The sequence below is a fragment of the Anolis carolinensis genome, chromosome 2, assembly GCF_035594765.1.
Source record: "Anolis carolinensis isolate JA03-04 chromosome 2, rAnoCar3.1.pri, whole genome shotgun sequence".
NCBI classification, from domain to species: domain Eukaryota; kingdom Metazoa; phylum Chordata; class Lepidosauria; order Squamata; family Dactyloidae; genus Anolis; species Anolis carolinensis.
In genome coordinates this window covers 173229751-173256115 of record NC_085842.1, presented here as the reverse complement: position 1 = coordinate 173256115, position 26365 = coordinate 173229751, and the positions used below count along the sequence as shown (strand labels likewise).

At 42.4% G+C, this 26365-nt stretch overlaps 1 protein-coding gene and 1 pseudogene across 4 annotated transcripts in view; one reads left to right on the top strand and one right to left on the bottom strand.

The window, feature by feature from the left end:
- Positions 1 to 8412, top strand: part of lrp1 (LDL receptor related protein 1) — a 384066-nt gene extending 375654 nt beyond the window's left edge. For all 4 annotated transcript variants that reach the window (XM_062971112.1, XM_062971111.1, XM_062971114.1 and 1 more), the window contains 4 exons: positions 1074 to 1138; positions 1404 to 1494; positions 2439 to 2586; positions 5801 to 8412. In XM_062971112.1, the coding sequence (XP_062827182.1) occupies positions 1074 to 1138; positions 1404 to 1494; positions 2439 to 2586; positions 5801 to 5941 (445 nt within the window). In that variant the 3' untranslated portion in view covers positions 5942 to 8412. The remainder of the gene's footprint in view (positions 1 to 1073; positions 1139 to 1403; positions 1495 to 2438; positions 2587 to 5800) is intronic.
- A 13158-nt stretch (positions 8413 to 21570) lies between these two features.
- LOC100552472 (speedy protein 1-B-like) lies at positions 21571 to 25066 on the bottom strand (annotated as a pseudogene).
- Between the last annotated feature and the right edge of the window lie 1299 nt (positions 25067 to 26365).

Here is a 26365-nt window from a genome sequence, read left to right as displayed (position 1 = left end):
ATAGGACTTTTGCCATTCCCCACATAATAGTCGCACCTTTAGTTCACACACCTTCCTGCCTTTTCCCTCCGCAACTGCGCCCGTAAAGGGACTATTAAACAGTGAAAAAGCCCCTTAAAGGGAAGCCTTTTCTCCATGTGATAGTCACCATCACATAATTGTCACACCCCCTTTTTGACAGAAAAATGGGAGTGGAAGTGTGACTATTATGTGATGAAATACAGTACATCCCAATATCCTATCTTGTATAACTATTGCAAGCCTGATATCATTTGTTTTTCCCATATGGACTTCCATGGGAGAGGTGCCTCAGCAGCTCTAGTGTCTAGATCAGGCATGGGCAAACTAAGGCCCAGGGGCCTATCTCAGGTCCTCCTCATTTTTCCTGTCCTCTTGGCATAAAGATGCAGCAGCCCTTATGCAGAAAGGACAGTGGAGGTGCCCTGTACTTAGGTTGGGAAGACAGCTCAAGGAAGGCACACAGTGGTTGAGAGCCCTCTTGAGCGCTCTCAGATGTCACCTGCCTCACCCTCCTTTCAGCATAATGCTGAGGACAGCCTGAAGATCAAGGAAGGAGTATTGTGGGGGGGAGGGGAGGATTGGAGCAATCCCTCATGTCTTGTTTTCCTCCTGGCGTAAGGATTGGTTGAGCATTTTTGTCCTTATGCCAGGAGGAGAGCCTGAGGATGAACTGGGCCCTGCCCCGCCCCCTTCTGGCCCCTCCCTCCCAGGCCTGTCCCACCCAGTATGTGCCCAGCCACTCTCCCTCCCGGCCCAGCCCTACAATGTGGCCCCAAGGCAAAAAAAAATTGCCCATGCCTGGTCTAGATGATAGCAGAATCCAATAACTGTCTGTACAAACTTTCATGGTGTCAAATGCCAAAATGGTTTTTCAGCTTCCCAGGATTTTTCCCAACTGGTGTTGAGTCCTGTTTGCCAGTATCTTTCTCCTAGCCTCCATGGCACCTAATCAGTATGTCCTCTGCTCTGAAAGAGTCTTCCAAAATCTATCCCATATTTGCAGTGTCCTGATTGTAGACATGAAGCTTACTTCTTTGCTTCTTGTTCTCCAGGTGCACATTGGAGATGACAGGGGAGCAGTGTGAGAAGTCAGCGGAGAGTGAACAACAGAACAACCGTACGTAAATTGGGGAGATGGTTGTAGGTGAGGGAGGGTGGGTAAGAGGAAGCTGGAGAAATCAGAGGACACCTCTTCAGATGAGTGTCTAGAGTTACATTCCTCTGTAAGTACATGAAAAAAGAAACATAACTTAGGAAACTCAGTGCCCAAAGAAGAAATTCCAAACAGTTGTGGAAAATATGTAGCCCTCCACACTTCAACTGCCATTGGACTGAAGTCAGGGGCAATTCTTGTTGACCAACATTTCTGTCCTCTCTTGTAGGAACAGTATCCATCGTCATTCCAATCCTCCTACTGCTGCTTGTGATACTGGTGGCCGGTGCTGTGGTTTGGTACAAGAAACGAATTAAAGGGTAAGCAAGACAATGAGAAACTGAGACCAGGAGAAGTTCAGGAGAGGGTGGAGATGTAGTAAAGTAAAAGCAGGGTGGGGTGGCTTCATTTCATTGGTTCAACAGCAGTCAGAGCTCTGGCCTAAAAGAGATAAAGCAGATTGTCACCAAATTATGTAGCTCATCTGCTACAGTTTAATAGGAGCATAGGATAAAATATTAAAAACAGGGTTTGGAAAGGTTACTCTTTGGACTACAACTCCCTCAAACAGTAGGGGCCAATTGATATGGGATTCTGGAAGTTGTAGTCCAAAAACATAATTTTCCATAGTTCTGATTCAAAGGTTGGTAGAGTGTGTGATCAGTTAATTTCACAAATGAATATAATGTTGTTCAAGCTGGACATTCATAGGAAATGTAATGACACATCATCCCATGTTTTCAATGTAGACTCTGCTAGTGAGATGCATATTAAATCAAGTGCCGCTCAGTTGCCAATGCAAATTACTATGCATCGTCTGTTCATGTGGCAAACATCTGCTCCTGTTACATCAGCTGTAGCTGCCATCCACTGAGTCTCACATATACAAGTAATAAGTGATGTGATCAACCTTCAGATTAAGGGCAGGACTACAATTTACAATGGAATACTTTTAGCACCTGTGCTTCTGTTATAACATGAATATTACAGAGAAAAGTTCTTCTGCAATCAGATCTCCTCTGAAAATATGCACAACCTTCTGATATGTTTTGAGAGTGGTATTTGTGAAAGAGAATCAACAGATGCAAGCAAGAGTAAATATGCCACCCTCCTGCAATCTATTTGCAGTTGGCAAATTAAAGTTGGAGAGTCACTTTGGAGTTGGGAGTTCTCAGCTCTTTCTTTACTTATATTGGACTGCATTCTCAGCACCCACCTAGCGGTCATTGGATTTCTGCTCATCTCCATTCTTTGCCATATCCAGGGCCAAAGGTTTCCAACACCAGCGTATGACCAACGGTGCCATGAATGTTGAGATCGGCAACCCCACCTACAAGATGTACGAGGGGGACCCCGACGCTGATGACGTGGGGGAGCTGCTAGATGCCGATTTTGCTCTTGACCCTGACAAGGTTTGAAAGAGGGATTTGGGAAACAAACTAATATACAAATGATGCCTGGCATTGTTTTGAAGAAGGGTTCCAGGAAGTGAGATAGGGAAAGGAACGTACTAAGAAAGATGAGGTTTAATTTAAGTCAAGGGAAATCACATGCATGGAAGAAAGGACGGAATGTGGAGAAAGAGTCCCCAAAAAAAGGCCAGGTGAAAATGAAAGGGTGGTAGTTTAGAAGATGAAGCACTGTTAACTGAGCCACGCATCTTCAGAAGTCATTCATATACAGTATATACACATCCTTTCTTACCTCTAGCGAACATTCAGATGCGCATTTTCTTATTTTTGAACAGTTTGGGCAAAACACAATGGTTTCTAAATCATGTAGAAATGTCAAAGTTTTGCCTATTTTGATCTTGAAAGATCTTTGCGGTTTGATGAGGTTTTATCACATCTAACTGGGCTTCGTGAGACACATACATGGCCATGCCAAGGTCGACCTCTTAACTGTGACAAAGAGATTGTGCTCAGGTTACAGGCAGAGTGTTTGTTTGTTCTGCATGCTCTAAAAACATGGCTCACTGGTACATGTGTACTGATGCTAACTGTGATAAACCTTGTTAACCAAGTTTTAAAACTATTTATTTTTAATTAACATGCAACTTCTAGTTAGCAATGGTGCTGCTACAGATATAACACTAAACCAGTGGTTCTCAACCTGTGGGTCCCCATGTGTTTTGGCCTACAACTCCCAGAAATCCCAGCCAGTTTACCAGCTGTTAGGATTTCTGGGAGTTGAAGGCCAAAACATCTGGGGATCCACAAATTGAGAACCACTGCACTAAACCATGGCTAAGCCTGGCATGTGACTAGAAAGCAGGGTGTGTGAGGATTATACACAGGATTCATGTAAGAGACTAAAGGCAGGATGGATAAAAGGGTCCGTGTTTCATTCCTTGTCTTGAACCATAACAAAGAGGTTGGTTGCGCTACATGTTCACCAGGCCAAGATGTAGTAAATGTTGAGCCCCCCTTATCCAGAAATCTGAAATCTAAAATACTCCAAAGCCTGTAACTTCTTACCATCAGCCAGCAATTTCCATCTCCACTAGTCACACTTCCAGCACCCACCAGCGGTGGCAAGTAGATTGGGTGCCCTGGAAACAGGCTTTAAGGGCAAACATAGAGCAACTCTATTGGCCATTGCCTGTATCCAGCCCAATGAAAATAAAAAAAATATTCACCACCTGGAGTAGTGGAGTTTTCCTCTCCCTTCCTGGCTGCTTTGCTAAAAGGGATAGAAAGTGTGCTGACAGCCATAAGTATCTGGAGCATCTGCATTTTGCAGGGGCCTTGTATAAACAGAGTCCTTTTGCAGTTCCCCCTCTGTTCTTTCCACCATGCGGCGTCTTTGAGTTAAATCTCAATGGATACTAGGTGCATGATTAACTCTTTCCCCTCACGCCTCATCAACTATGTATATGCAAACACAGGTATTTATAAAATCTGAATAACTTCTGGTCGCAAGCACTTCGGATAAGGGAAACTCAACCCGTAATACATTTTTGTGATGGCTTTGAAAAATTAATTCCTAGAAAATGTCACCATGGAAACCAAAAATGAAACTGCCATTATATTCAAAAGTGTTTCACTTCTCTGTGATAAATTCCATGGACGAACAGAAGGAGAGAAGGAGTGGCCGTCATTTCTGTTTTTTGTTTCTGAATCTCTTCTGGTCACTAGCGGCAGCTAAAAAAGCCAACGGGATTGTGGCCTGCATCAATAGGGGTATAGCGTCTAGATCCAGGGAAGTCATGCTCCCTCTCTATTCTGCCTTGGTCAGACCACACCTGGAATACTGTGTCCAGTTTTGGGCACCACAGTTGAAGGGAGATGTTGACAAGCTGGAAAGCGTCCAGAGGAGGGCGACTAAAATGATCAAGGGTCTGGAGAACAAGCCCTATGAGGAGCGGCTTAAAGAGCTGGGTATGTTTAGCCTGCAGAAGAGAAGGCTGAGAGGAGACATGATAGCCATGTACAAATACGTGAGGGAAGTCATAGGGAGGAGGGAGCAAGCTTGTTTTCTGCTGCCCTGCAGACTAGGACACGGAACAACGGCTTCAAACTACAAGAAAGGAGATTCCACCTGAACATCAGGAAGAACTTCCTGACTGTGAGAGCTGTTCGGCAGTGGAACTCTCTCCCCCGGGCCGTGGTGGAGGCTCCTTCTTTGGAGGCTTTTAAGCAGAGGCTGGATGGCCATCTGTCGGGGGTGCTTTGAATGCGATTTCCTGCTTCTTGGCAGGGGGTTGGACTGGATGGCCCATGAGATCTCTTCCAACTCTACTATTCTATGATTTTATGATTCTATGACTACTGGAGACAGAGCACAAAGTTAGATGGATAATGGCTTAGAAAAGGCAGCTCTTCTCTTCATCTATGAGGGGCAAAGGTATAGAATAAATGAAAATATCTTCATCACAGGACATTTACACAATTTCTGAGAACTGAACAAAGATTATAATAAATACACCCAATGCAACACAACCTCATATCAAGATTACCCCTGACCCTCCATACACAAATGGTTTCATACTTCCTTCCTAGAGCATTCAGAAGTAGAAAATGCTCTATCATGTATGTTCATAGTTGTAAAACTGATTAGCAATTGTTTTTTCACAGAATATGCAAAAATAATAGTGTGCCTCAGGTGATGTAGCCAAAATTACTACTCTCCAAAACAGATCATTTATGGAAAATGTTTTTAGTCCTCCTTACTAATGACCAAATGATTATAAAGAACAGGACCAAGAACTACACATGTCTAATATTAGGAATTCTTAGGGATTCTGTGCAGATGCTGGAACCATGCTGTATTCAGTCCCTGTAAGCCACTAAAACATAGACTAGCTGCTGACTCTAAAATTCAAAAGCAGTCCCATGCAGAGTACACAGCGCTGCTCTAGCCTCAGAGTTCTGCAGGTTGATAGGTCTCTGTATGGAAGGACGAGCAAGCCACCACCTCTCTGGCTGTAGCTCATGAAATGTTCTGGTTGCCCCAACATGGAAAATAGGGAACAGGAAAGACTGGGGGGAGTTGGCTTGGGGGCTGAGAGGGGAGAACAGGAAGAATAGGTTAAAGACTGAGGGGACCTTCACCAAAAACAGCTCTGCTCTCATCCCAGATCCTTCCTTCATGTGCTGATCTCTCTTTCTCTCCTTCACCCTCCAGCCCACGAACTTCACAAACCCAGTGTATGCCACACTTTACATGGGCGCCCACAACAGCCGCAACTCACTAGCCAGCACGGATGAAAAGCGGGAGCTGCTGTCAAGAGGGGCCGACGATGACCTTGGTACCCCCCTGGCATAGGGAATGGGGGAACGGGCCCCACCAGTCCGGAGACCAGACGGAAAGAGACAAGATGGGTCGGGGAGGGCAAGAGGGGAGGGCTTGGGAGCAAGAGATACTGTATAAATGTACAAATGAAGGATTATTACTTTTATATGTGAGCAGTATTATTACCTGTATATTCCCTTTCATCTACCAGCCGCTGAATCTCTGTCATTGGACTTTGGGCTGGACGGAGTTAAAGGCAACATTGGGAGGTGGGGGAGAAACCAAGAAGACCCTCGTTTGGGTCAAAGGGCTCCACAGTCCTACCTTTTTCTTGCTGCACAAATCAACCCACTTTTGCTTCCCGTGCAGGCGTCTGTCGGTTGCCAGCCTGCTTAAACACTTGGAATCCATTTCATGGCCTTCTCAGAGTGAAACTGATGAACACAATGGGAGGGGGCTTGGGGCAGACGCCCTCCTCTTTGGACCATGAGACAAAGTCAGTTGTGGGCAAGTCAGGGAAAAATTGAGGTGTCAGATTGTGGAGGGGAAACAAGGAAGAATTTCTTCCCTCTTAGGTGCTGGAACAAGATTCTTGTCTGACGGAATACGGACCACAATATAATGCCAGCCTGGCAGTATCTTAATATAGCTTAGTTGAACAAAAGGCACCCAGGAATGTACACCAGTTATTCTTAAATGTTGACACATTGGGATCATACTTGCAGTTTGATTTGTTCTTTCCAGAGATCACACTTTCATACATTATAACTTCTTGAAAAGGCATGTATTAAAGCTTCACTCTTTCCATATTCTGATCCAGCTGATGTTCAGGAGATTTTGTTTGAAGGCTGCAACCACTGTTATTAACATGCTTCTGACTTCCTTTGTACTTCTTCAGATATTTAGCCCATAAAATAATTCCTCCACTCCTCTCACTTCCACTTGGGTTGGGCAAAACCTAATCTTACTGTTGGACTTTTCTGAATTCCATGTGGAATATTTCACTTAACTTTGCCAAAACACTTTTGAAATGGTTTTCCATAAGAAACTCTCCTTTCAATGTTCTTCCAATTCCAGGAGAAAGGCCTAGAATAGCAGTGCCTTCAGTGGCAAACTTTCTAGTGAGGTGCATTATGTACAGACCTAGCAGTAGCTTACCATAGCTAACAAGGCTGCTCTTTTTTTATTCACCGTGAAATTTAGTACACATTTATTAGAACGCAGGAGAAACAGAATTTTAATGTTACTGCTTTTTATTTGCTGTTTCCTTTTTAAAAGACATTCAGCATTTTATTCCCATTTTTTTGTCATAATCTCACAGATGATCTGAAAGTATGCAGCATGGTAAGGACATAGAGAACAGTTTCAAATGTCCTCATTGTCGGCAAGAAAACAGTATCTTGGCTCATTGAAACATCATCAAAAAGAGTGGCAACCACCAGCAGTTTAGTTTAACTCAGTTTAGCTCTATTCCATTTCAGGACATTTCCTGGAAAAAAAATGTGAAAACTTAGAAAGTAGCTTGGTACAGAAAACATTGTTGTCCTGCTATATTCAAAGTTCTCAAATAAAAACTCTTTTCTTTTCTTACACAAAAGCATTTTTAGCACAAATTGATTTTTTAATCAATAAACCAGAAATGCAAAAAGAAAAAAAAACAATGAAACATATCCCAATATTCTCAGAATCCCATCTAGAAATGTTTTTTAAAATTCCATATTCTTTTATAATTTCTGGACTACATTTTAAGAATCACTGGTGTACTATCCTGCCCACATCCCTTCAAGCGCACACCGCCTTTGTCCAGCAACCTTCAGCACGTCTTGCCAATGATAGCCTTTTATTTCACTACATCAAGCCAGTTGCATTGTCACTTTGCAACGCCTTAACTGTTTTCCCCCATCAACAATACTCTAACCTACTTCTACCGCACCAGCCATGTCAAGCACCCCCTTTTTGCCCACCCCCATTCCCTCTCTCCTTCACACTAATCATATTCCTGAAAGCATTTATTTCCAGAAATCATCTTTATCCTTTGGATGGGGGCTGATATTACTTTGACTGTATCTCACCTTTATTTTAGCACCTGCATCTGAGATTAAACAGAGTTTACAAGTTGTAAATTACAACAGTTGTCCCGCCTCTGCCCCTTCTTTGGACCCACCCTCCCTCCGCCCTCCATTGCTACAGTTTGCATCGTCCTTTTCTGGAAAGAGGTTCAATGTTGTTTCGACTTTTATTTCTCTCCGACATGCTTTTTTAAAAGATGAAAAAAAACCAGATCAAAAATAAATGAATAAAGATGAACTAGCTTTTATAGTAGAAATTACACGCATGTGGGGGGAGGGGAGGGAAGGAGGTCTCCTCAGCCTTTTTTTTCTGGGAGTGGGGGAGCCAAAATGTTTTAATAATTTTTGCCGGATTACTTTACAACTAAAAACATAAAAAAGAAAAAAAGTTAAAAAAAAACAGATATTGTTATAAATAAAACTTTTAAAAACTAACCAGTTTTTTACAATTTCTACTGCTTTGATTTGGGGCAGGATTTGTTCAGAGGGGAGCTGTGAATCACTGAGCAAGACATACAGCAATAGTCAAGCCAAACAACAGTGCCTCGTCTGCCTGGCGTAGATGGAAATGTATTGAGTCTGGATGGCTTGGACAAAAAGCTATCACTTCCACAGCTAATGGCTTTACACCCAATTTTTATAGGCTATGTGTTTTGTTTTCTGCGTGTTTGTCACTGGGCCACATTTCTCATCAAGGATGAGGGGGAAAAGCAGGAAAACTTTTATCAGGTCCCAGGTATGCATATACCCACAGCATCTTCACACATTTTTCTGGTATTTGATTGACAACATTCAAGAACTGGATTTGCTTCATGTTTCACTGATCTATTCCTTTCAAAATACCTTAGGAAAGCTTTGGTGGTAGCCCAATGTCTTACTGCTTAGAACAATGGTTTCCAACCTGTGGTCCATGGACCACCAGTTGTCCCCAAGAACTAAAATATGGTCTGCAGCCTCACTATTACTACACCGTTGCAATGGAAGTGACTGGTCTCACAAAACCCTCTTATAGTGCCAAGGCAAAAGGGATGTCAGGAGGGGAGAGGCTAACTACCTATGACAACAAGCCTCCTGATTGCTGCTTCTCCTCCTCCCTTCCCCTAGGTGGAACCGTTCCATGTGGCGCCTGGAAGTGGGGGTGCCTTGGTGTCCTTGTTTTTAGGCCTGTTCCTTGTTTTAAGCCTTGTTTTTAGGCCTGCTGATTCAGAAAATTGCATTGGATAAGCCACATCAGCTCTAGATGATTAAATATGGCTTTCTGTGGGCAAGCAGATGGCGATTACTAGATGTCATATGTTCTGAATCAGAAACCAGAATTGATATGATCTATCCAATGCAATTTTCTGAATCGGCACCCCCAAATAACCAAACCGAATCTAAAGTTGACCAAAAACCGATTTGTAACCCTTTGGGTACTAATGTTGAAGAGTGCCCCCTGGTGAAAGTGGTCCCTGGTCAAAAAAAGGTTGGGAACAACTGATCTAAAGTGTAGATGCACCCACATATTGTCTCTAAATTAGAACTGATCTCAACATTATCTTGGAAAGATTGATTCAGAGTGAGCTTTGCCTTACTTTTCCCTAGGGCTGAGAAAATGTAACTTACCTTAAAGTCATCAGTGGGTTTGCATGGCTGAGTGGGGAATTTGAACTCTGGTTTTCAGAGCCATGGACTCTGGAGTCATCATCTAATTTTGAAAGCACTATGCCATGCTGTCTCTCAGTATTTTCACAAAATACACTGATTTCTTTATTACAAAAAAATAGTTTTGGAAAGATATTCTTAAACCCAACAACAACAAAAACCTAGAAAATGCAGAAAAGCTTTTACAATCTCATCCAGCAAGATGGAAAGTGTGAAAAGTGTGAAAAATGGTTCTACTTTTATCCAAGAATGAAATAAAAGGCCTATCTCACATTAAACCAGGTGCAGAAGAGTGAAGGACCCCAGCACTTTTCCTAACTATATAGGATGAAGGATTTCCATTTTCAATACACCTAGGAAAGGTGCTTAATATCCTAGATCCGTGGCCATACTATTTAAGGCAGTGTAGAAGGGGCCTAAAACACTTCCCTACAGCTCTAGTAATTCTTATCCTAACCTAGACAGTTTCACAGACTAAAACAAAACAATGTTACACTCTAGGTGCTTTTAAAAAACTATTTTTTCTGCTTTTCAATTGCTAGCTTTCAGACACTGATTCAAGTTAAGTCCTACTCATCCAGGTTTTGACATGTAAATAATGCTGTGTGTACACATGCTTACACATTTTGCAAGTGCCAGGCAATTTTAACTCAGAAAATCTCTTCCATTATTCATTTGTTTTGTAGGATTTCCAGGTGGGTTTGATTTTTTATACTGTCCACAAGATGGCATCAGCAGCTACTAATAAGAGATTATGTGAAAACCTCAGCTGAACCTGATAAGAAAAAAAATGCAAAGTTTGGCTTTGGAGCTCACCAGTGAAGTTAGACTTTGCATACAATACACCATGTAGTATACACAGTTGTCAAATCCGTGCAGTTTTCTCAGACCTCCCTACAAAGGCATCCAGGTATGACAAAATTTCTGATATAGAGCTTTTCTATTTCTGCCCCTGCCTTATGGAATGCCTTGCCGCCCTATATGAGAGCCATGCGTGAGTTAGGGTCTTTTACCCTAACGCTCAAGACCTGGCTCTTTACTAGAACTTTTGATCTATGTTAATTTTGTCAATATTTGTATGTATGTATTTTTATCCTTTACAATTTTATCTTGTAAATCGCCTAGAGCATCGTGGATGGAGGGCGATTAATAAGTAATTAAATGATGATGATGATGATGATGATATGCAAAACCTGTCTACAAAAGCACAATATATTTGAATATTCAATGCTAAGATTTTCAGTTTTAGAAGTCAATAACAATGGGTGTTAAAGCTAACTCTACACTTATTTCTTCTAATGCATAATGTCCACATTCAGTTCGGGTTCACAATACGGAGTGCAGATTTGGACCCCTTTCACACAGCTGTATAAAATCCACATTGTACTGAATTATATGGCAGTGTGGACTCATAACCCAGATATGGGTTATCTATCTTGATATTCTGGGTTATATGGCTGTGTGGAAGGGCCCTTGGTTTTACATTCCATTGCACATTCTATTGTAAATCATATGGTGTAACACAATGTGACAAGTCCAACTAAAACAGTGGTTCTCAACTTACGGAAAGCATTTTTCCTGCTTTTTGGCAGGGGGTTGGACTGGATTGCCCACAAGGTCTCTTCTAATACTAGGATTCTATGAAATTCATTTACTTTATACTCGCAACCTGAAGGAAATTTCATACATAATATTTTTAACATTTTTCTCTATAAGGAAGGCTTGTATATAATAGACTGTCAGAAAGCAAAAATGTCAGTATCTCAGCCATCAATGTGGACGGTTTTGGATTTTGGAGTATTTCAGGTTTCAGAATTCTGGGTAACTCATACATTTTTAAACAAAAGAGAGAACTTTGTTTACATCTGTGGGAAGGGAGGCAGACTTGTAATATCAGGGGAAAGGGGGTTTCTAGTTAAAGGAAGTCACATACTAGAAGGAAGAAGGACACTGAAAGACTAGTAAATCTGACCTGTCATAATTAAGGCCTGGACTGCCTGACACCAAATATCTATTAAAACCATTCCTTTTTTGTTTGTTGTTTATTCGTTCAGTCGCTTCTGACTCTTCATGACCTCATGGACCAGCCCACACCAGAGCTCCCTGTCTGCCATCGCCACCCCAGCTCCTTCAAGGTCGAGCTTAATTTCCTGCTTCTTGGCAGGGGGTTGGACTGGATGGCCCATGAGGTCTCTTCCAACTCTACTATTCTATGATTCTATAAGCCAGTCACTTCAAGGATACCATCCATCAATCTGGCCCTCTTCCTTTTCCCTTCCATTTTCCCCAGCATCATTCTCTTCTCAAGACTTTCCTGTCTTCTCATTATGTGGCCAAAGTATTTCATCTTTGCCTCTAATATCCTTCCTTTTTTACATCTTAGAAATAAGTCCCATTGAATTCAGTGGAACTTACTCCTATGTAAGTTTGTGTATGACATCCTAAGTGCAAGTCTATAAATATTCAGTTTTCTAACATCTCCCAAAAGGGCTTCCTAATTGGTAAATCTAAGAACAATCACAAGAGAGGCTTTGTTGGGAAAAGGTGGGAAGGAAGGAAGGAAGGTAGGGAGGGAGGAAGGTTGCCTCAATTTTTTCTGTCTGAAGCCAACAGTTCTACTCTGTGTGGTGTTTAAGGGTAAAGGTTTCCACTGTCATTAAGTCTGATCGTGTCCTATTCTGGGGGTTGGTGGTCATCTCCATTTCTAAGCTGAAGAGCCAGTGTTGTCCGAGGATACCTGCAAGGTCATGTAGCCGGCATGACTGCATGGAGCACCGTACCTTCCCACCGGAGCAATACCTATTGATCTACTCACATTTGCATGTTTTTGAACTGCTAGGCAGAAGCTGGGGCTAACAGTGGGAGCTCGCCCCGCTCCCCGAATTTGAACCAGCGACCTTTCGGTCAGCATGTTCTGCAGCTCAGCAGTTTAATCCACTGTGCCACTAGGGGCTTCTACATGTGGTATTTAGATGGAGATTAAAAGCAGGTTATATCTTCCTGAGACAGCTTAATATCACTGAACAGGAAGGCAAGACCTAGGGCCCTTCCACACAGCCATATAACCCAGAATATCAAGGCAGAAAATCCTACAATATCTGCTGTGAACTGCGTTATCTGAGTCCACACTTCCATATATTCCAGTTCAAAACAGAACATGTGAGGTTTTATTCAGCTGTGTGGAAGGGGCTCTAGCTTGAACGTCCTGAGCTGCCATTGGGGTCTAATGCATCTAGCAAGCAGAGGCTATGAAATGCAGCCGATATGAGGATGGGAAAACTCTGTCCGAAAGACATACAACAACCCAACTCTGTCCTTGCTTGTTTTTTAAGTTCCTGGCTTGGAGTCACGAAGGACAAGGAGAGCAAAGACCTGGCTCTGTCAGAGGTGTGGATGGATGGCCCACAAAAGCCCAGAGGGGCGTCATCAGCCCCAGGAGTCATTTGTCTCGCCTCCCTTCCCTTCCCGAGCTGGCCCCGCATCCCAATATGTATCTTGCTTGTTCTGGCCTCTGCCACTCCTGAGAGAAAATTGTTCCTTAGCATGCATTAAAAATCAATACATGATGGATCAGGCAGTGGTAGGCATTAATATGGAACGGTGCCTTGTCACTCCCCTAAAGGTGACCTCCGACATGGACTCTGCACAACGCAATGATCAGGAAGGTCAAAAAAACCCTCTGCTGTTGGTGGCAGGATCTCATCTAGGAAGAAAAGAACGAGAACATTAGGGGGTGAGTAGGCCAGAAAGGAACCTCCCAGTAAAGCAGAATGAGATGGAGCGTTATAGGTATATCTCCATTATCAACAAAGGCGAGTTTTTCTTCATCTAACAGCTGTGTGTGGGATTGTCTAAACTGGTTTATGGAGAGAGCTGGATTATCTGGTTTGGATACAGTGATGGGATGCATTGCTTTTCAGCCCTATGATTTCCTCTCTACCACAGAAGTATCACTAACCAGACTGTAGTATCATTTTCAGACTTAGCTATACCAGTTATAGTAATTTCAAACTTTATATGGTTGTATATAGGCGCCTTCTACACTGCTAGATAAAATCCAATTTATCTGCTTTGAACTGGATTATATGGCAGTGTAGACTCAGGCCTCTTCTACATTGCCATATAGTCCTATTATCAAAAATAATCTACATTGTCTTCTTTGAACTAGATTATATGAATCTACACTGCCATATAATCCAGTTCAAAGCAGGTAATCTGGATTATATGGCAGTGTAGATGGGACCTCAGATAATTCAGTTCAAAGCAGATCATGTGGATTATCTGCTTTTATAATCTGGATTATATGGCAGTATAGAAGGGACCTGGAGGCCCTTTCAGACAGGCCCTATATCTCTGGATCTGATTCCAGGTTTTCTCTTTATCCCAGATTATCTAGCAGTGTGGACTCATATAATCCAGTTTAATCAGAAAACCTGGGATATAGGGCCTGTCTGGAAGGGCCCTTAGATACAGTTCAAGGACACATCTTAAATGTCTGTGCTGCTCTTCTTACGACTTCTCATTTGTTCCTTTTAGCTTCTGTAGGGAAACACTATATATTTGTTAGTGACAAGCACCATTGGTTATTCATGCAAGAAACATAAGAAAAGAAAGGCTCTATGTTTAAATTGAGATATTGCTTGTCCCATCATCTTTCTCATCTTTCAACACACAGTCTTCTGCTTTCACCTCATTTCTAACTGATACCACAGATATGGGCTGTTGGGAATTCAAAAATAAGATAACACTTTTGACAAGTGGAATTATTGTTCTATAACTATGAAAATGAAGTAGGGACATGTTTAACCTTCCAGATGTTGCTGGACTCCAATTCCCATCTGCTCCACCTAGACTGAATCAACACCGCCCTATGTTCCAGGATCTGATTTCCAGATTATCTGCTTTGAACTGGATTATATGAGTTTGATATTGCCAAGCAATCTGAGGGAAGCAAAAAATCTGGGATCACATCCTGAGCTATAGTGCAATGTGGAAGGGGCCCTAGTGACCTTTCCTTGAGTGTGATCGAATCAAGTGGGAAACACAAGTAGCAAGAGATATGCTAGTAAACTGCAGTTTTTCTGTTGATTGGAATGCTTTGAGACTCTAATTTAATGACAACAACAAAGCATGAGGTGGGAAGAGGTTATGCACTTTGCCTTAGGCAGCAAAATATTTAGAATTGCCCCTAATGAGACACCCTAGGATGGCATCAGGAACCCCTCCTTGAACCACTACTCACCCATAATGACCTCTTGTGTGTAATTCTGGAAAGTGGCCTCCATTCAAGGTAGACCATTTTTCTCTAGCTGGTGCCCTCTAGATGTACTGGGCTAAAACTGGACTATAACTTCCAGATATGGGACCGCGGTGGCACAATGGATTAAACTCTTGTACTGCTGAACTGCTGAACTGAAGCTTGGCAGTTTGAATCCGCAAGATGGAATGAGCTCTCATCTGTCAGCCCTAGTTTTTGCCAACCCAGCAGTTTGAAAACATGCAAATGTGAGCAGATAAATAGGTACCACTTCCGCACTAAAAGGCAGAGACACTCCAAACAATCTTGTCGGCCACACAACCAGAAGGTGACAACGCAGCCTCTTTGGCTTAAAAATGGAGTCAGAGATGAGCATCGCCTCCAGAAGCCAGAGATGAAAGGAGAAGCCTTTGCCTTTGTTTGTGTTTGTGTGTCTCAGGTCCTTTCCACACAGCTGAATAAAATCCCACATTTTATCCTTTGAACTGGAATATATGGCAGTATGGACTCAGATAACCCAGTTCAAAGCAGATATTGTGGGATTTTCTGCCTTGATATTCTGGGTTATATGGCTGTGTGGAAGGACCCTCATTGTATGTGATTGTAAAGGCATTGAATGTTTGCCTATGTCTGCTGTAAATGCTGTAATTCACTCTGAGTCCCCTAGGGGAGAAAGGTGGAATATAAATAAAGTGTATTATTATTATCATTATTATTATTATTATTGGAGCCTCCGGTAGCTCAGTGTGTTAAAGCGCTGAGCTGTTGAACTTGCAGACCGAAAGGTCCCAGGATCAAATCCCGGGAGCGGAGTGAGCGCCCGCTGTTACTCCAGCTTTTGCCAACCTAGCAGTTTGAAAACATGCAAATGTGAGTAGATCAATAGGTACCGCTCTGGTGGGAAGGTAACGGCATTCCATGCAGTCATGCCGGCCACATGACCTTGGAGGTGTCTACGGACAACTCCGGCTCTTCGGCTTAGAAATGGAGATGAGCACCAACCCCCAGAGTAGGACACGACTGGACTTAATGTCAGGGGAAACCTTTACCTTTTACCTTTTAATTATTATTATTATTATTATTATTATTATTATTATTATTATTATTATTGACACAAAGACATAGTATGACACAGGAAACGAGATAGATATGCTGGATTTCATATCACAAAATCACAAGTCGAACAATTCCCAAGTGTTTAGGACTGTGTGATGTATTTTCAGATGATGCGTGCAGATCCCAGTAAGGTGGCCTTTTGCAGTTGACAGATTGTAATTTTGTTAATGTTTGTTTCCAAATGCCAGCTGAGATCTTTTGGCATGGCACCCAGTGTGCCGATCACCACTGGGACCACCTTTACTGGTTTATGCCAGAGCCTTTGCAGTTCGATTTTGAGGTCCTGATAATGGCTGAGTTTTTCCTGTTTTTTTCGTCAATTCGACTGTCATCTGGTATGGCGACATCAATAAGCCAAACTTTTTTCTTTTCCACAACCATGAGATCTGGTATATTGTGTTCCAAAACTTTGTCAGTTTGGATTCGAAGTCCCACAGTATTTTTACATGCTCATTTTTCACTACCTTTGCAGGTTTGTGATCCCACCAGTTCTTAATTTGATACACAAGAAGATTAGTACACAGCAAACATGATCACTATGCTGGCTTTTGTATTGGATCACACGTCGGACACTTCCCAAGTGTGTAGGACTGTGTGATGTATTGGCAAATAATTCATGCAGATTTAAGAAGGGTGGCCTTTTGCAGCTGACAGATGGTCATTTTGTCAGCGCCGATTGTGTTTAAGTGCAGGCCAAGGTTTTTAGGCACGGCATCCAGAGTGCCAATCATCACTGGGACCACCTTTACTGGCTTGTGCCAGAGTCTTTGCAGTTCAATCTTTAAATCCTCATATCGTGTCAGCTTTTCCAGTTGCCTCTGGTCAATTCAGCTGTCACCTGGGATTGCAACATCCATACTTCGTTTTTTAACACGATCATGAGGTCAGGAGTATTGTGTTCCAAAACTGTCAGTCTGAATTCAGAAGTCCCAGAGTAGCTTGACGTATTCATTTTCTGTAACGTTTTCAGGCTTGTGATCCCATCAGTCACAGGCAGATGGTATTTGTGGCACAAGTTCCAATGGATCATTTGAGCAACAGTGTTATGCTTATAGTCTGTCTGTGCGATCTTCTTGCAGCAGCTGAGGATGTGAACCATTGTTTTGTCTGCTTTTTTGCAGAGTGTTCACTTGGGATCTGTCATTAACTTTTCACTTCTGGCTTTGATGGCACTATCATCATCATCATCATCATGATCCAGTATCAGTATATCCACAAAGCACATCAGGCTGAGACACAGTGCTGTAGAAGGTAATACTGGGCTAACTGGGGGACTGGGTAAGGTACCCATCTGAAACTGCCTATCAACGTCCCCCTACTCAATATATGCTTACCAAGGGGCAGAGCAATGAGAAGCATCAAGGACAGAGAGTGCCACTCAGGACAGCAGTAAGAAAACAGCAGAAGACGTATTCCCCCCCCCCCTCCTTCTTTTTAAGCAATAGGGAACTCTCTTGGACATGAGTTGATCCAGCTAGTTCCACTCCTATTTGAAGCATTTCCCAAACATCTAAAGGACTTTTGCCAGCGCCCTGCTGTTATCGGAGGCTCTTTTAAGTGAAGGGAGCCGGGGCTGAACTTGAAATTTACATCTCATACTGTTATGCTCCGGCTCAGAACGATAATCTCCCCCTGAAATGAATCAGCGTGTCCAAGTCAGCGCCAAAACTTCTGTCCTTCATCAGGCAAAGCAAACACTTGAAATGTGGGACCCCACCAGCTGGTTAAAAATGAACTGGAGAGCCACACCAAAAAGAAGTAAGGTTACATGCTATGTGGCCAAACTGCCAGTCTAACTCCTTCGCTGCTCAGCTACTCTTGGGGTGATGGTGGTGGTAATGAAACGCTCCTGTCAGGCATTGCTCTTCTTTGCCTGAAATCCCAGGAATATGCAATGAGGCTTAAATATCTTAATATGTTATGAACGTTCCCAAGCAGCTGAAAATATTGTCAAATGAAAAGGATTTTGAGAAACTTCTGAAGAAATAAAGAAGGGGAAAAATAATTGGGGGAGGTGGCATGAGATGGAAGAGCAGACTCTTTTTTATTTTTTACCAAACCCTTTAGAAAAAGATTTACAGAGATGATAAGCGAACAAAGAGCTGAGATGAAAATAGATCTGAGGTTTGGAGCTGCTATAGATCCGTTTAATATAGGTGTTTGTTACTTTTCAAAGACAACAGGGACGGCTCCGGCAAGGTTTTAATGGGGGCCCCAGACAAGCGGGAAGGCTTAAGGTGAGCAGAATTGAAAATTAAATAGGTACCATGGGGGTGTGGAAACCAATAGAGAGCCCAAGGGGCTAAAAGCATATACTGTATATTGTTCTTGGACTGATGATGGCCACATTGTAAGAAAAATGCCATTCCCATGCTCACTATAGTATAGTATAGCATAGTATCCTATATTGAGATAGTGTTTTTCACCATGTTATTTTAATTTAGAAAGCAGTTTGGTGTCTCATTGCTGGAGAGCAGGGTCAGCCCAAGACTCATTGCTGCCTGAGGCAAAACAGCAAATTGATCCCCTTCCTAGGGCCAGCTCCACCATCAGTCAGCTGTTTCAAGCATTTTGTATGTCATTAAAAGACAAAAACATATTGCTGCATCTGTACATACACTCTCTCCATATGTGTGCCAATAGTTTTGGGGTTTTTTCTGCTTCGTGTGCCATAATAGTCTAAGCTTGGGTCCCGTGCACAGTGACTTCAAAGTGCCACTTGCTGATCTCTCTTAAGCCTTGGGCTATTCTTATCCCCTCCTTCTCCCACCAAGTTTAGATGCCAAGACAACCAATCTGTATTGACACGGGAGGAAAAATACCACTCTCAATACCTTCTCTCTATTTGACACTAAAAATTACATAATAACTTAACTTGTCATAATTAGTACTTGGGTGAGAGGCCACCGACAAATACCAGTTGCTGCAGGCTACATTTAAGAGGAAAGAAGAGGCAAAACCAACTACGATATTCATGGGGTCGCCTCAAGTTGACAGACAACTTGAAGGCACATTCAGACACACATAGTGTCCTCCTTGCTACCCTGCCATAGGGAAGTTAAGACATTTTTGTTGTCAGGACTTTGAGGCCTGATTGCTCAGGGAGAGGAAAGGCCTTTCAGAAGGTACTATGTTGGTTTATATCTGATGTTTTCCCATTAAATGGCCATGCCTTTATGTGCTTTTAATTCTATTGATAGCGTAATTATGCTGCTGCTGCTCAGTCGTTTAGTCGTCTCTGACTCTTCGTGACCTCATGGACCAGTCCACGCCAGAGCTCCCCGTCGACTGTCACCGCCCCCAGTTCCTTCAAGGTCAAGCCAGTCACTTCAAGGATACTGACCATCCATCTTGCCCTTGATCCATTCCATTTTCCCCAGCATCATGATCTTTTCCAAGCTTTCCTGTCTCCTCATGATGTGGCCAAAATACTTCAGCTTTGCCTCTAATATCCTTCCCTCCAGTGAGCAGCCGGGCATTATTTCCTGGAGGATGAACTGGTTGGATCTTCTTGCGGTCCAAGGCACTCTCAGAATTTTCTTCCAGCACCAGAGTTCAAAAGTGTCTATCTTCCTTTGCTCAGCCTTCCTTATGGTCCAGCTCTCGCATCCATAATTATATTTTTTACTTTTTTGCATGATGTGAGTATGCCTGTTTTAGCAGTACAGTCAGCCTTCCGTATCCACAGATTCAACCATCCAGAGGTTGGGTGTTTAAAAACAAACCAAAGCCTTGATTTTGCCATTTTGTATGAGGGACACCATTTTACTATGCCACTGGGACTTGAAAAGCCATGAATCCATATGCAGTCCTGGAACCAAACCCCAGTGCATAGCAAGAACCCGCTGTATGTGGTTAAACTTTGTATACAGGCTTGAATTTCATACTGAGAAAAGGGCATGTGATTATAATTTTTTTTTTTAAAAAAACTAGTATTTTGTTGTTTTTTCATGACCTCAAGACTGTTCTTCCTCAGTTTAGGACAAGATTTGTTGGAGAGATAGGCAGAGAAACAGGATCCTATCTGATTGTCTAACAAATCACAAAATTACATGCACACATCTTTGAACCATGTGGCTTCGATTTTTTTCATGTCAGGAGTGACTTGAGAAACTGCAAGTCGCTTCTGGTGTGAGAGAATTGGCCGTCTACAAGGACATTGCCCAGGGGATGCCCAGATGTTTTGATGTGTTTACCATCCTTGTGGGAGGCTTTTCTCATGTCCCCACATGGAGCTGGAGCTGATAGAGGGAGCTCATCCGAGCTCTCCCCAGGTTGATTCAAATTGGCAACCTTCAGGTCAGCAATCCAACCTTCAAGTCATCAGTCCTGCTGGCTCAAGGGTTTAACCCCCTGCACCACCGGGGGCTCTTTCAAATTAGATGGTAACGTATAAAAGCTAAGAGCTTCTTCACACGTTTGCATATTTTACATCCAAGATGCTTTCAGTACATGCCTGCATCTGTGAAGTGTGATTAGACAAACATTTATTGCTTCAGTCAAGCTTGGAAAAGTTACTTTATTAAGACTACAGCTCCAGGAATCTCTATCAACATAGTCAGTGACTTTTCCAAGCCCAGATTGAAGAGCCATGCCTTCTTTTGAGAATGGCTCTCAGTTCCAAAGCCTTGCCAAGGTGGGTGGATGTGCATGTTTACATCTGTCTTGAGCCTTGCTTTCCTTTTACATTATCCTGAAATATCATCCATCTTAGTTCCATAGTCTTGATTTCCATTTCAATGTGGCAGGAAAACACTATTAGATTCCTATAACATCTGGTCTCCTGAATAGGAGTATATAAGATGGGTTCTGTCCATATGATAACTGTTCCTGAGAGAATTGCTGCTTTGGCTCACTTCAGCCCCCTTTTCTTGCCGATTTTTCCCCACCCACATGCTCCATTCTTGCTGTAATTTCATGCTGCTAGCTCTTTTCCCATCTGTCACACCCAATTTGACATTGCTGCTTGCAGGGGAGAGATGTCCGTTATGATTTTTGTCTGCCGTTCCATCAGCATCTTGTCCCCAAGCTGGGATCTGTCGTTGCCCTCCTACAGATGCAGCAGCTGTCACACTGAATTGTGTTGCCCACAATGGCCAGGAAGTAGATTCAGAAGGGACTTTGGCAGATGTGAGCTTGCCATTCACCCTATTTTCCACACTGAGAGGACAGCGCTCCATCTTCATCCCAAAACAAGGCATTCATTTGGATATTGTTTTGCTCTCATAGAAATATGTGGGACATACAAAAGCCCCCCCCCTCCTGAGTTTGGGAACCAATTGACTATAATTGGACATCATTCACAGGTATGAAGTGTTGGGCCAAAATTATGCAATTTTAACCTCTGCTTTCCCAAAGATCCATTAAACATCTGTGGTCGGTTTTGTTGTGGTTGTGATAGGATTTTCTCCATAATCTGTATAATCTGTGGTGGGTAGTAGTGGTGGATTTTTCTCCATAATTTGTATAAATCAGGAGGTGTGTTACCAAGAATGTCTATCTAATACAGCACACTTGGGAGGAATAACAGTCGACTCTTCTCACATGTGTGGACTTGACTATTCAGACATTTGACTAATATATTCTCCCTAGATTTCTCTAGAATCTGTAGATGATTTGCCAGAGGTTGACTGTGCCTTCCTGTCATAAATACTTTTCAAACTTTAAAAAGTATTGAAAAGGTTATTTTATTTCGTTCTCAACTAGACAGAGTATATCACAGAGCAATACAGAGAAAGAAAGTAAACACACAGACTCTATAGCTACATTGGGTACACAAACGAGGGGAATTACGTTTTCATTCAACATGAAAACGTATAAACATATAAATACATTCATTCATCATCATGCATACATTACCATCTCTTCTTCCTTCTCCTGAAAAAGAGAATGTGAAGTAGGCCAGATTGCATTCCCAGCAAATCTGCCATTCTGCAAATACACCATCTCCCTTCGTCCCTTGGAGAAGATGTTGGGTGGACCAAACTCCCCGTGTCTCTTACATAGCATATTTCTTGCTGATGTTGTTCTGAAAAGTTGCAAATGAATGACAAGTGTTTTCCTGCTAAACTTGATTGCTTCCATCAGTTCCGGACAGACATAGGCTTTTTCCCCCTTAACTGATACTGGTTTTCCTTCTTAAATAAGGAATAATTGTAAACATTTCCTTAACTTAAAAGAGTTTTTGCCTCTGGTAATGTAAACATGTTGTTTTCCACCACAGAGTTAATTATTTGTCACTGGTCATCAATGGTTCAGCAACTTTTAATTACAGTTCATGAATCCTTCTTTTGTAGTTTTTCAGGCTTTAATCTTAGGATGGCATCTCTAGCCTCTGTAGGTTCCAACCATACAACTTTCATACAATTTCTTTCAAACCACACATCATATATTCATCACACTCATGCATGATTCTGTGAATTCTATAGGGTTATGCTAGAGGTCCTAGAGATGTGTTATCTCAGGTTAAAAAAATTTTTTTTTCATTCAGTTTTTCCACTTTTGTAGGGATTCTGCACTTCTAATTATCACAAAAAAGGAGGGTTGATTGTAATTACTTTCTATAGCAACATAAGACAAAAAGCTTGGACATATATGTAAACTGTAGGATCGGGCCTTCCAGAGTCCATGCTTGGTGCCAATGACTTATCTATACACCAGGACTTTCAATGTAATTCCAACTTTTCAAGGATCCTTGGAAATGTAGCTCCATAAGCAAATGTACTCAAAATCTCCACCTAGTAATTATCAGCAACTACAAAACCATTTAGGGAGCTCCCGATGGCACAGCGGATTAAACAGCTGAGCTGCTGAACTTGCTGACCGAAAGGTCGGCAGTTCGAATTCAGCTCTCTTTGTTAGCTCCTTCCCTTTGTATGGTTTTTTAGGTGGGTTTTAGGGACATTTGCAATTGTAGTGCCATTATTATAAATGTGAAGACAAAACAGCTACAGAATTTAGTTTACATTCATTTTAACTTCACAGATATGCATTTAAATTGACATGGGCCAATTTTACACAAACACTCACACACTAGGCTTTGGTTAAAGGATGGGGACATCATTTACACTTCTGTTTCAAGCAGCAAAATGTCTGGGGTTGGCCTTGCACATTGCCAGAAATTTCTAAGCACCTCAGCCAGATTAAATGTTCGTCCTTTCTACATATCTTTAATACTTTTTTAATTTTTATTTTTTTTAATGAAGGCCATCCAATGAATAAGGAGCCCCCAGTGACGCAGCAGATTAAACCGCTGAGCTGCTGAACTTGCTGACCAAAAGGTTGGCAGTTCGAATCTGGGGAGTAGGGTGAACTCCTGCTGTTAGCCCCAGCTTTTGCCAACCTAACAATTCAAAAACATGCAAATTTGAGTAGATCAATAGGTACTGCTCCAACGGGAAGGTAACAGCGCTCCATGCAGTCATGCCGGCCACATGACTTTGGAGGTGTCTATGGACAACACTGGTGCTTCAGCTTAGAAATTGAGATAAGCATCAACCCCCAGAGTCGGACACGACTAGACTTAATGTTAGGAAAAAAGCTTTACCTAATGAATGCCACTTTCAGGAAGGAATTAATGACTGTTTGAAGACAATTCTTAGCCATCAGACACTATCCTATGAATCGGTAATTGTCAGGGTTTGCAATACAGATCAAGATGAAGGGCTGCCAGGCCCAGCATCTGAGTCAGTAGCAAGCAGGGAACAACAACAGCTGCAACCAGACACTAAGGATGCTACCGTTGCAGTGCAGGACCAAGTGCGTCAGGCAAGTGGGTGTCCTGAGTTACTTAGGATCAGGAGAGCAATGAGGCTGAGTTAAGTATGCCAGAAAGACTGCAACTGAAGACTCATGCTATATTCAGCTGTACAGATCCACCTGACTAGCACACAGCAAGGCCAACAGGTGAGAGCACTTGTGCTATGATGAGACATAAAGAGTGGCAGTTTGGATTTGGTCTTTGCTGGGAGCAATGTTAGGAACTTGTTACAGCTTAGAGCTCTGTTTCATGATATTGTGTGCCTTATTGTGTTTTGGACCTTGGTGTTGGAACTTCGGATTATGCATAGATTTGAATGTTCTGGTGATGAGCTTTGGAATGGACTACTGACTACGACTTCTGAAATACTCCTGCATTGTTGCTGTTTGATTCTGCATTTACTTGGATCCCAGACTGGCTGATGACGAGAGTGGTGAGTGACTGTTTCTACTGAGAGATGCTATGCAGAGTTACGACAACAATCTACGTCTGATTCATCCTTCTCTATAGCTGATTCCTGCTGGACTGCCATTCAGAAATTTAAGGTTGAAACCATCTCTGCATGCTATAATCATTCTTCAAGTGCACTACCAAAAGAGGAAAGCTGTCTGAACCCTGTCTCAATGGCCCAGAAGGTGGCAGGTCACTGGAAGGAAGATCACCACTTGAAGAAGTTATTTCAGGATCTTCATCTAGATTGAATGAACACAGAAAGCAGACTGGGGTGGGGGGGGGGGTCACCCCTGGCCCTCGGGAGAACAAGTCACTCTCATTCTTCAGATAACTCTGCACTACCCTGTTGTGTTGGGTGATTTGTTCCTGGGACCAAACCCAATGAGAAGGCTTCTTCAACATTATCTCATCACAGCACCGCCAGCTAACAAACACACTGTACTTCATTTTAGCCCAAAAACCATCCTGCATTTTCAAGAAGTCTAGGATGAGCTTCCTCCAATTGACACCAAGTGCCCAGGGGAAGATCTTGCATTTATAGTCTTCCGTATCTTCTTCCATGTCGTTTGCTAGATATAGAGCCAGAAAGAGACTAATCCTTGTGTATTCTTTTGTATTCAAGCCAGCACGTTTGAAGTACATCATGGTCATAGCTATAAGATACTTAATGATATTCTGTAACAGCTGTCCATTGAGAGGAAGTCCTGTATTAAGCCATCCTCCAGGAGGTTGAAGAAGACCTCTTGCTCTCCAAAGTCTAAAAGACAAAAAGGCTGCGGCAAAACTGTTGTGGAGTTCTCTTTCTCAGGCTCTTGATTCCCGTTGACGTCAGGCGTTTTGGGACCTTGTGCTCCCTGGCTTCACCCCTGTAGTGACTGCAGGCAGGACACAAGTATTTTGGTGGTCTCATTTCTTTTTTTCCTTTCCAAACGGTGACAGAAGAAGCTTATTTATTTATCATGTCAGAAGCAAATTGAGGGTCCAGTTATAATGTCTTTTAAAAAAACATAAAGTTAAAAACTTAACATTATACTAGATTTCCTTCGACCAGAAGCTGGCCACTTGGAGTGCCTCTGGTGTCGCTGTAAGGTCCTCCATTGTGCATGTAGCAGGGCTCAGGCTGCACTATAGTTAGTGGTTTGTGGTTTGCTCTTCTTCACACTCACATGTCATGGACTCCACTTTGTAGCCCCATTTCTTACCGAGAGTAGTCGTGGGGAACACCACACTTTAATACTTGCACTGCTAATTTTAAAGGAAGGGGCAAAGCTGTTTTTAAGCCTGGTAGCATTTACTGGAAAAAATTTATGACACCTTTCCACAGGTTAAGGTAGCCAACAGACTGTGCAGCCCAAAGGTGGTGGTAAGAGAAATAGAAATAGCAATAAAATGCAGTGCTCACAACTCAGTTTATTACTCACACAAAAGAATAAACAGAAAATAAAATAATCCCCTCCTTGCTATTTCACAGTTTGAACTCTTGATAATGAAAAATGTTATTTGCATATGTGTGTATTTTCTGTGTTATTCCAGACAGAAAAACAGAATAAATATTTGCAAACATTTACTGATAAATCAGCATTTGCAATGCTCTCTGAACAGTACCTCTTTTTATGAAGCACAGCTGAAGCATTGTTTGCAGAGTCCACTGTAAACACTGCACAACAGACTCATGCAAATGTCTAAAACAGACACTGCATGGTATTCAGGAAACTTCCCAATTTTTTCGGAACCCAAACACTGAGCTAGGGGGACCCAGTTTGGGGTTGGGACCCCAAAAACAGTGGTCTCAAAGGGGGGTTGTTGTTTCTTCATTCAGTTGCTTCCAACTCTTCATGACCTCATGGACCAGCCCACACCAGATCTCCCTGTCAGCCGCGACCCTAGCTCCTTCAAGGTCAAGCCAGTCACTTCAGGGATACCATCCATCCATTTTGCCCTTGGTCGGTCCCTCTTCCTTTTTCCTTCAATTTTCCCCAGCATTATTCTCTTCTCCAAGCTTTCCTGTCTTCTCATTATGTGGCCAAAGTACTTCATCTTTGCCTTTAACATCCTTCTCTCCAGTGAGCAGATGGGCATTAATTCCTGGAGTATGGACTGGTTGGATCTTCATGCGGTCCAAGAGGGGACTTTAGCACATATTGTTGCATGACAAACAA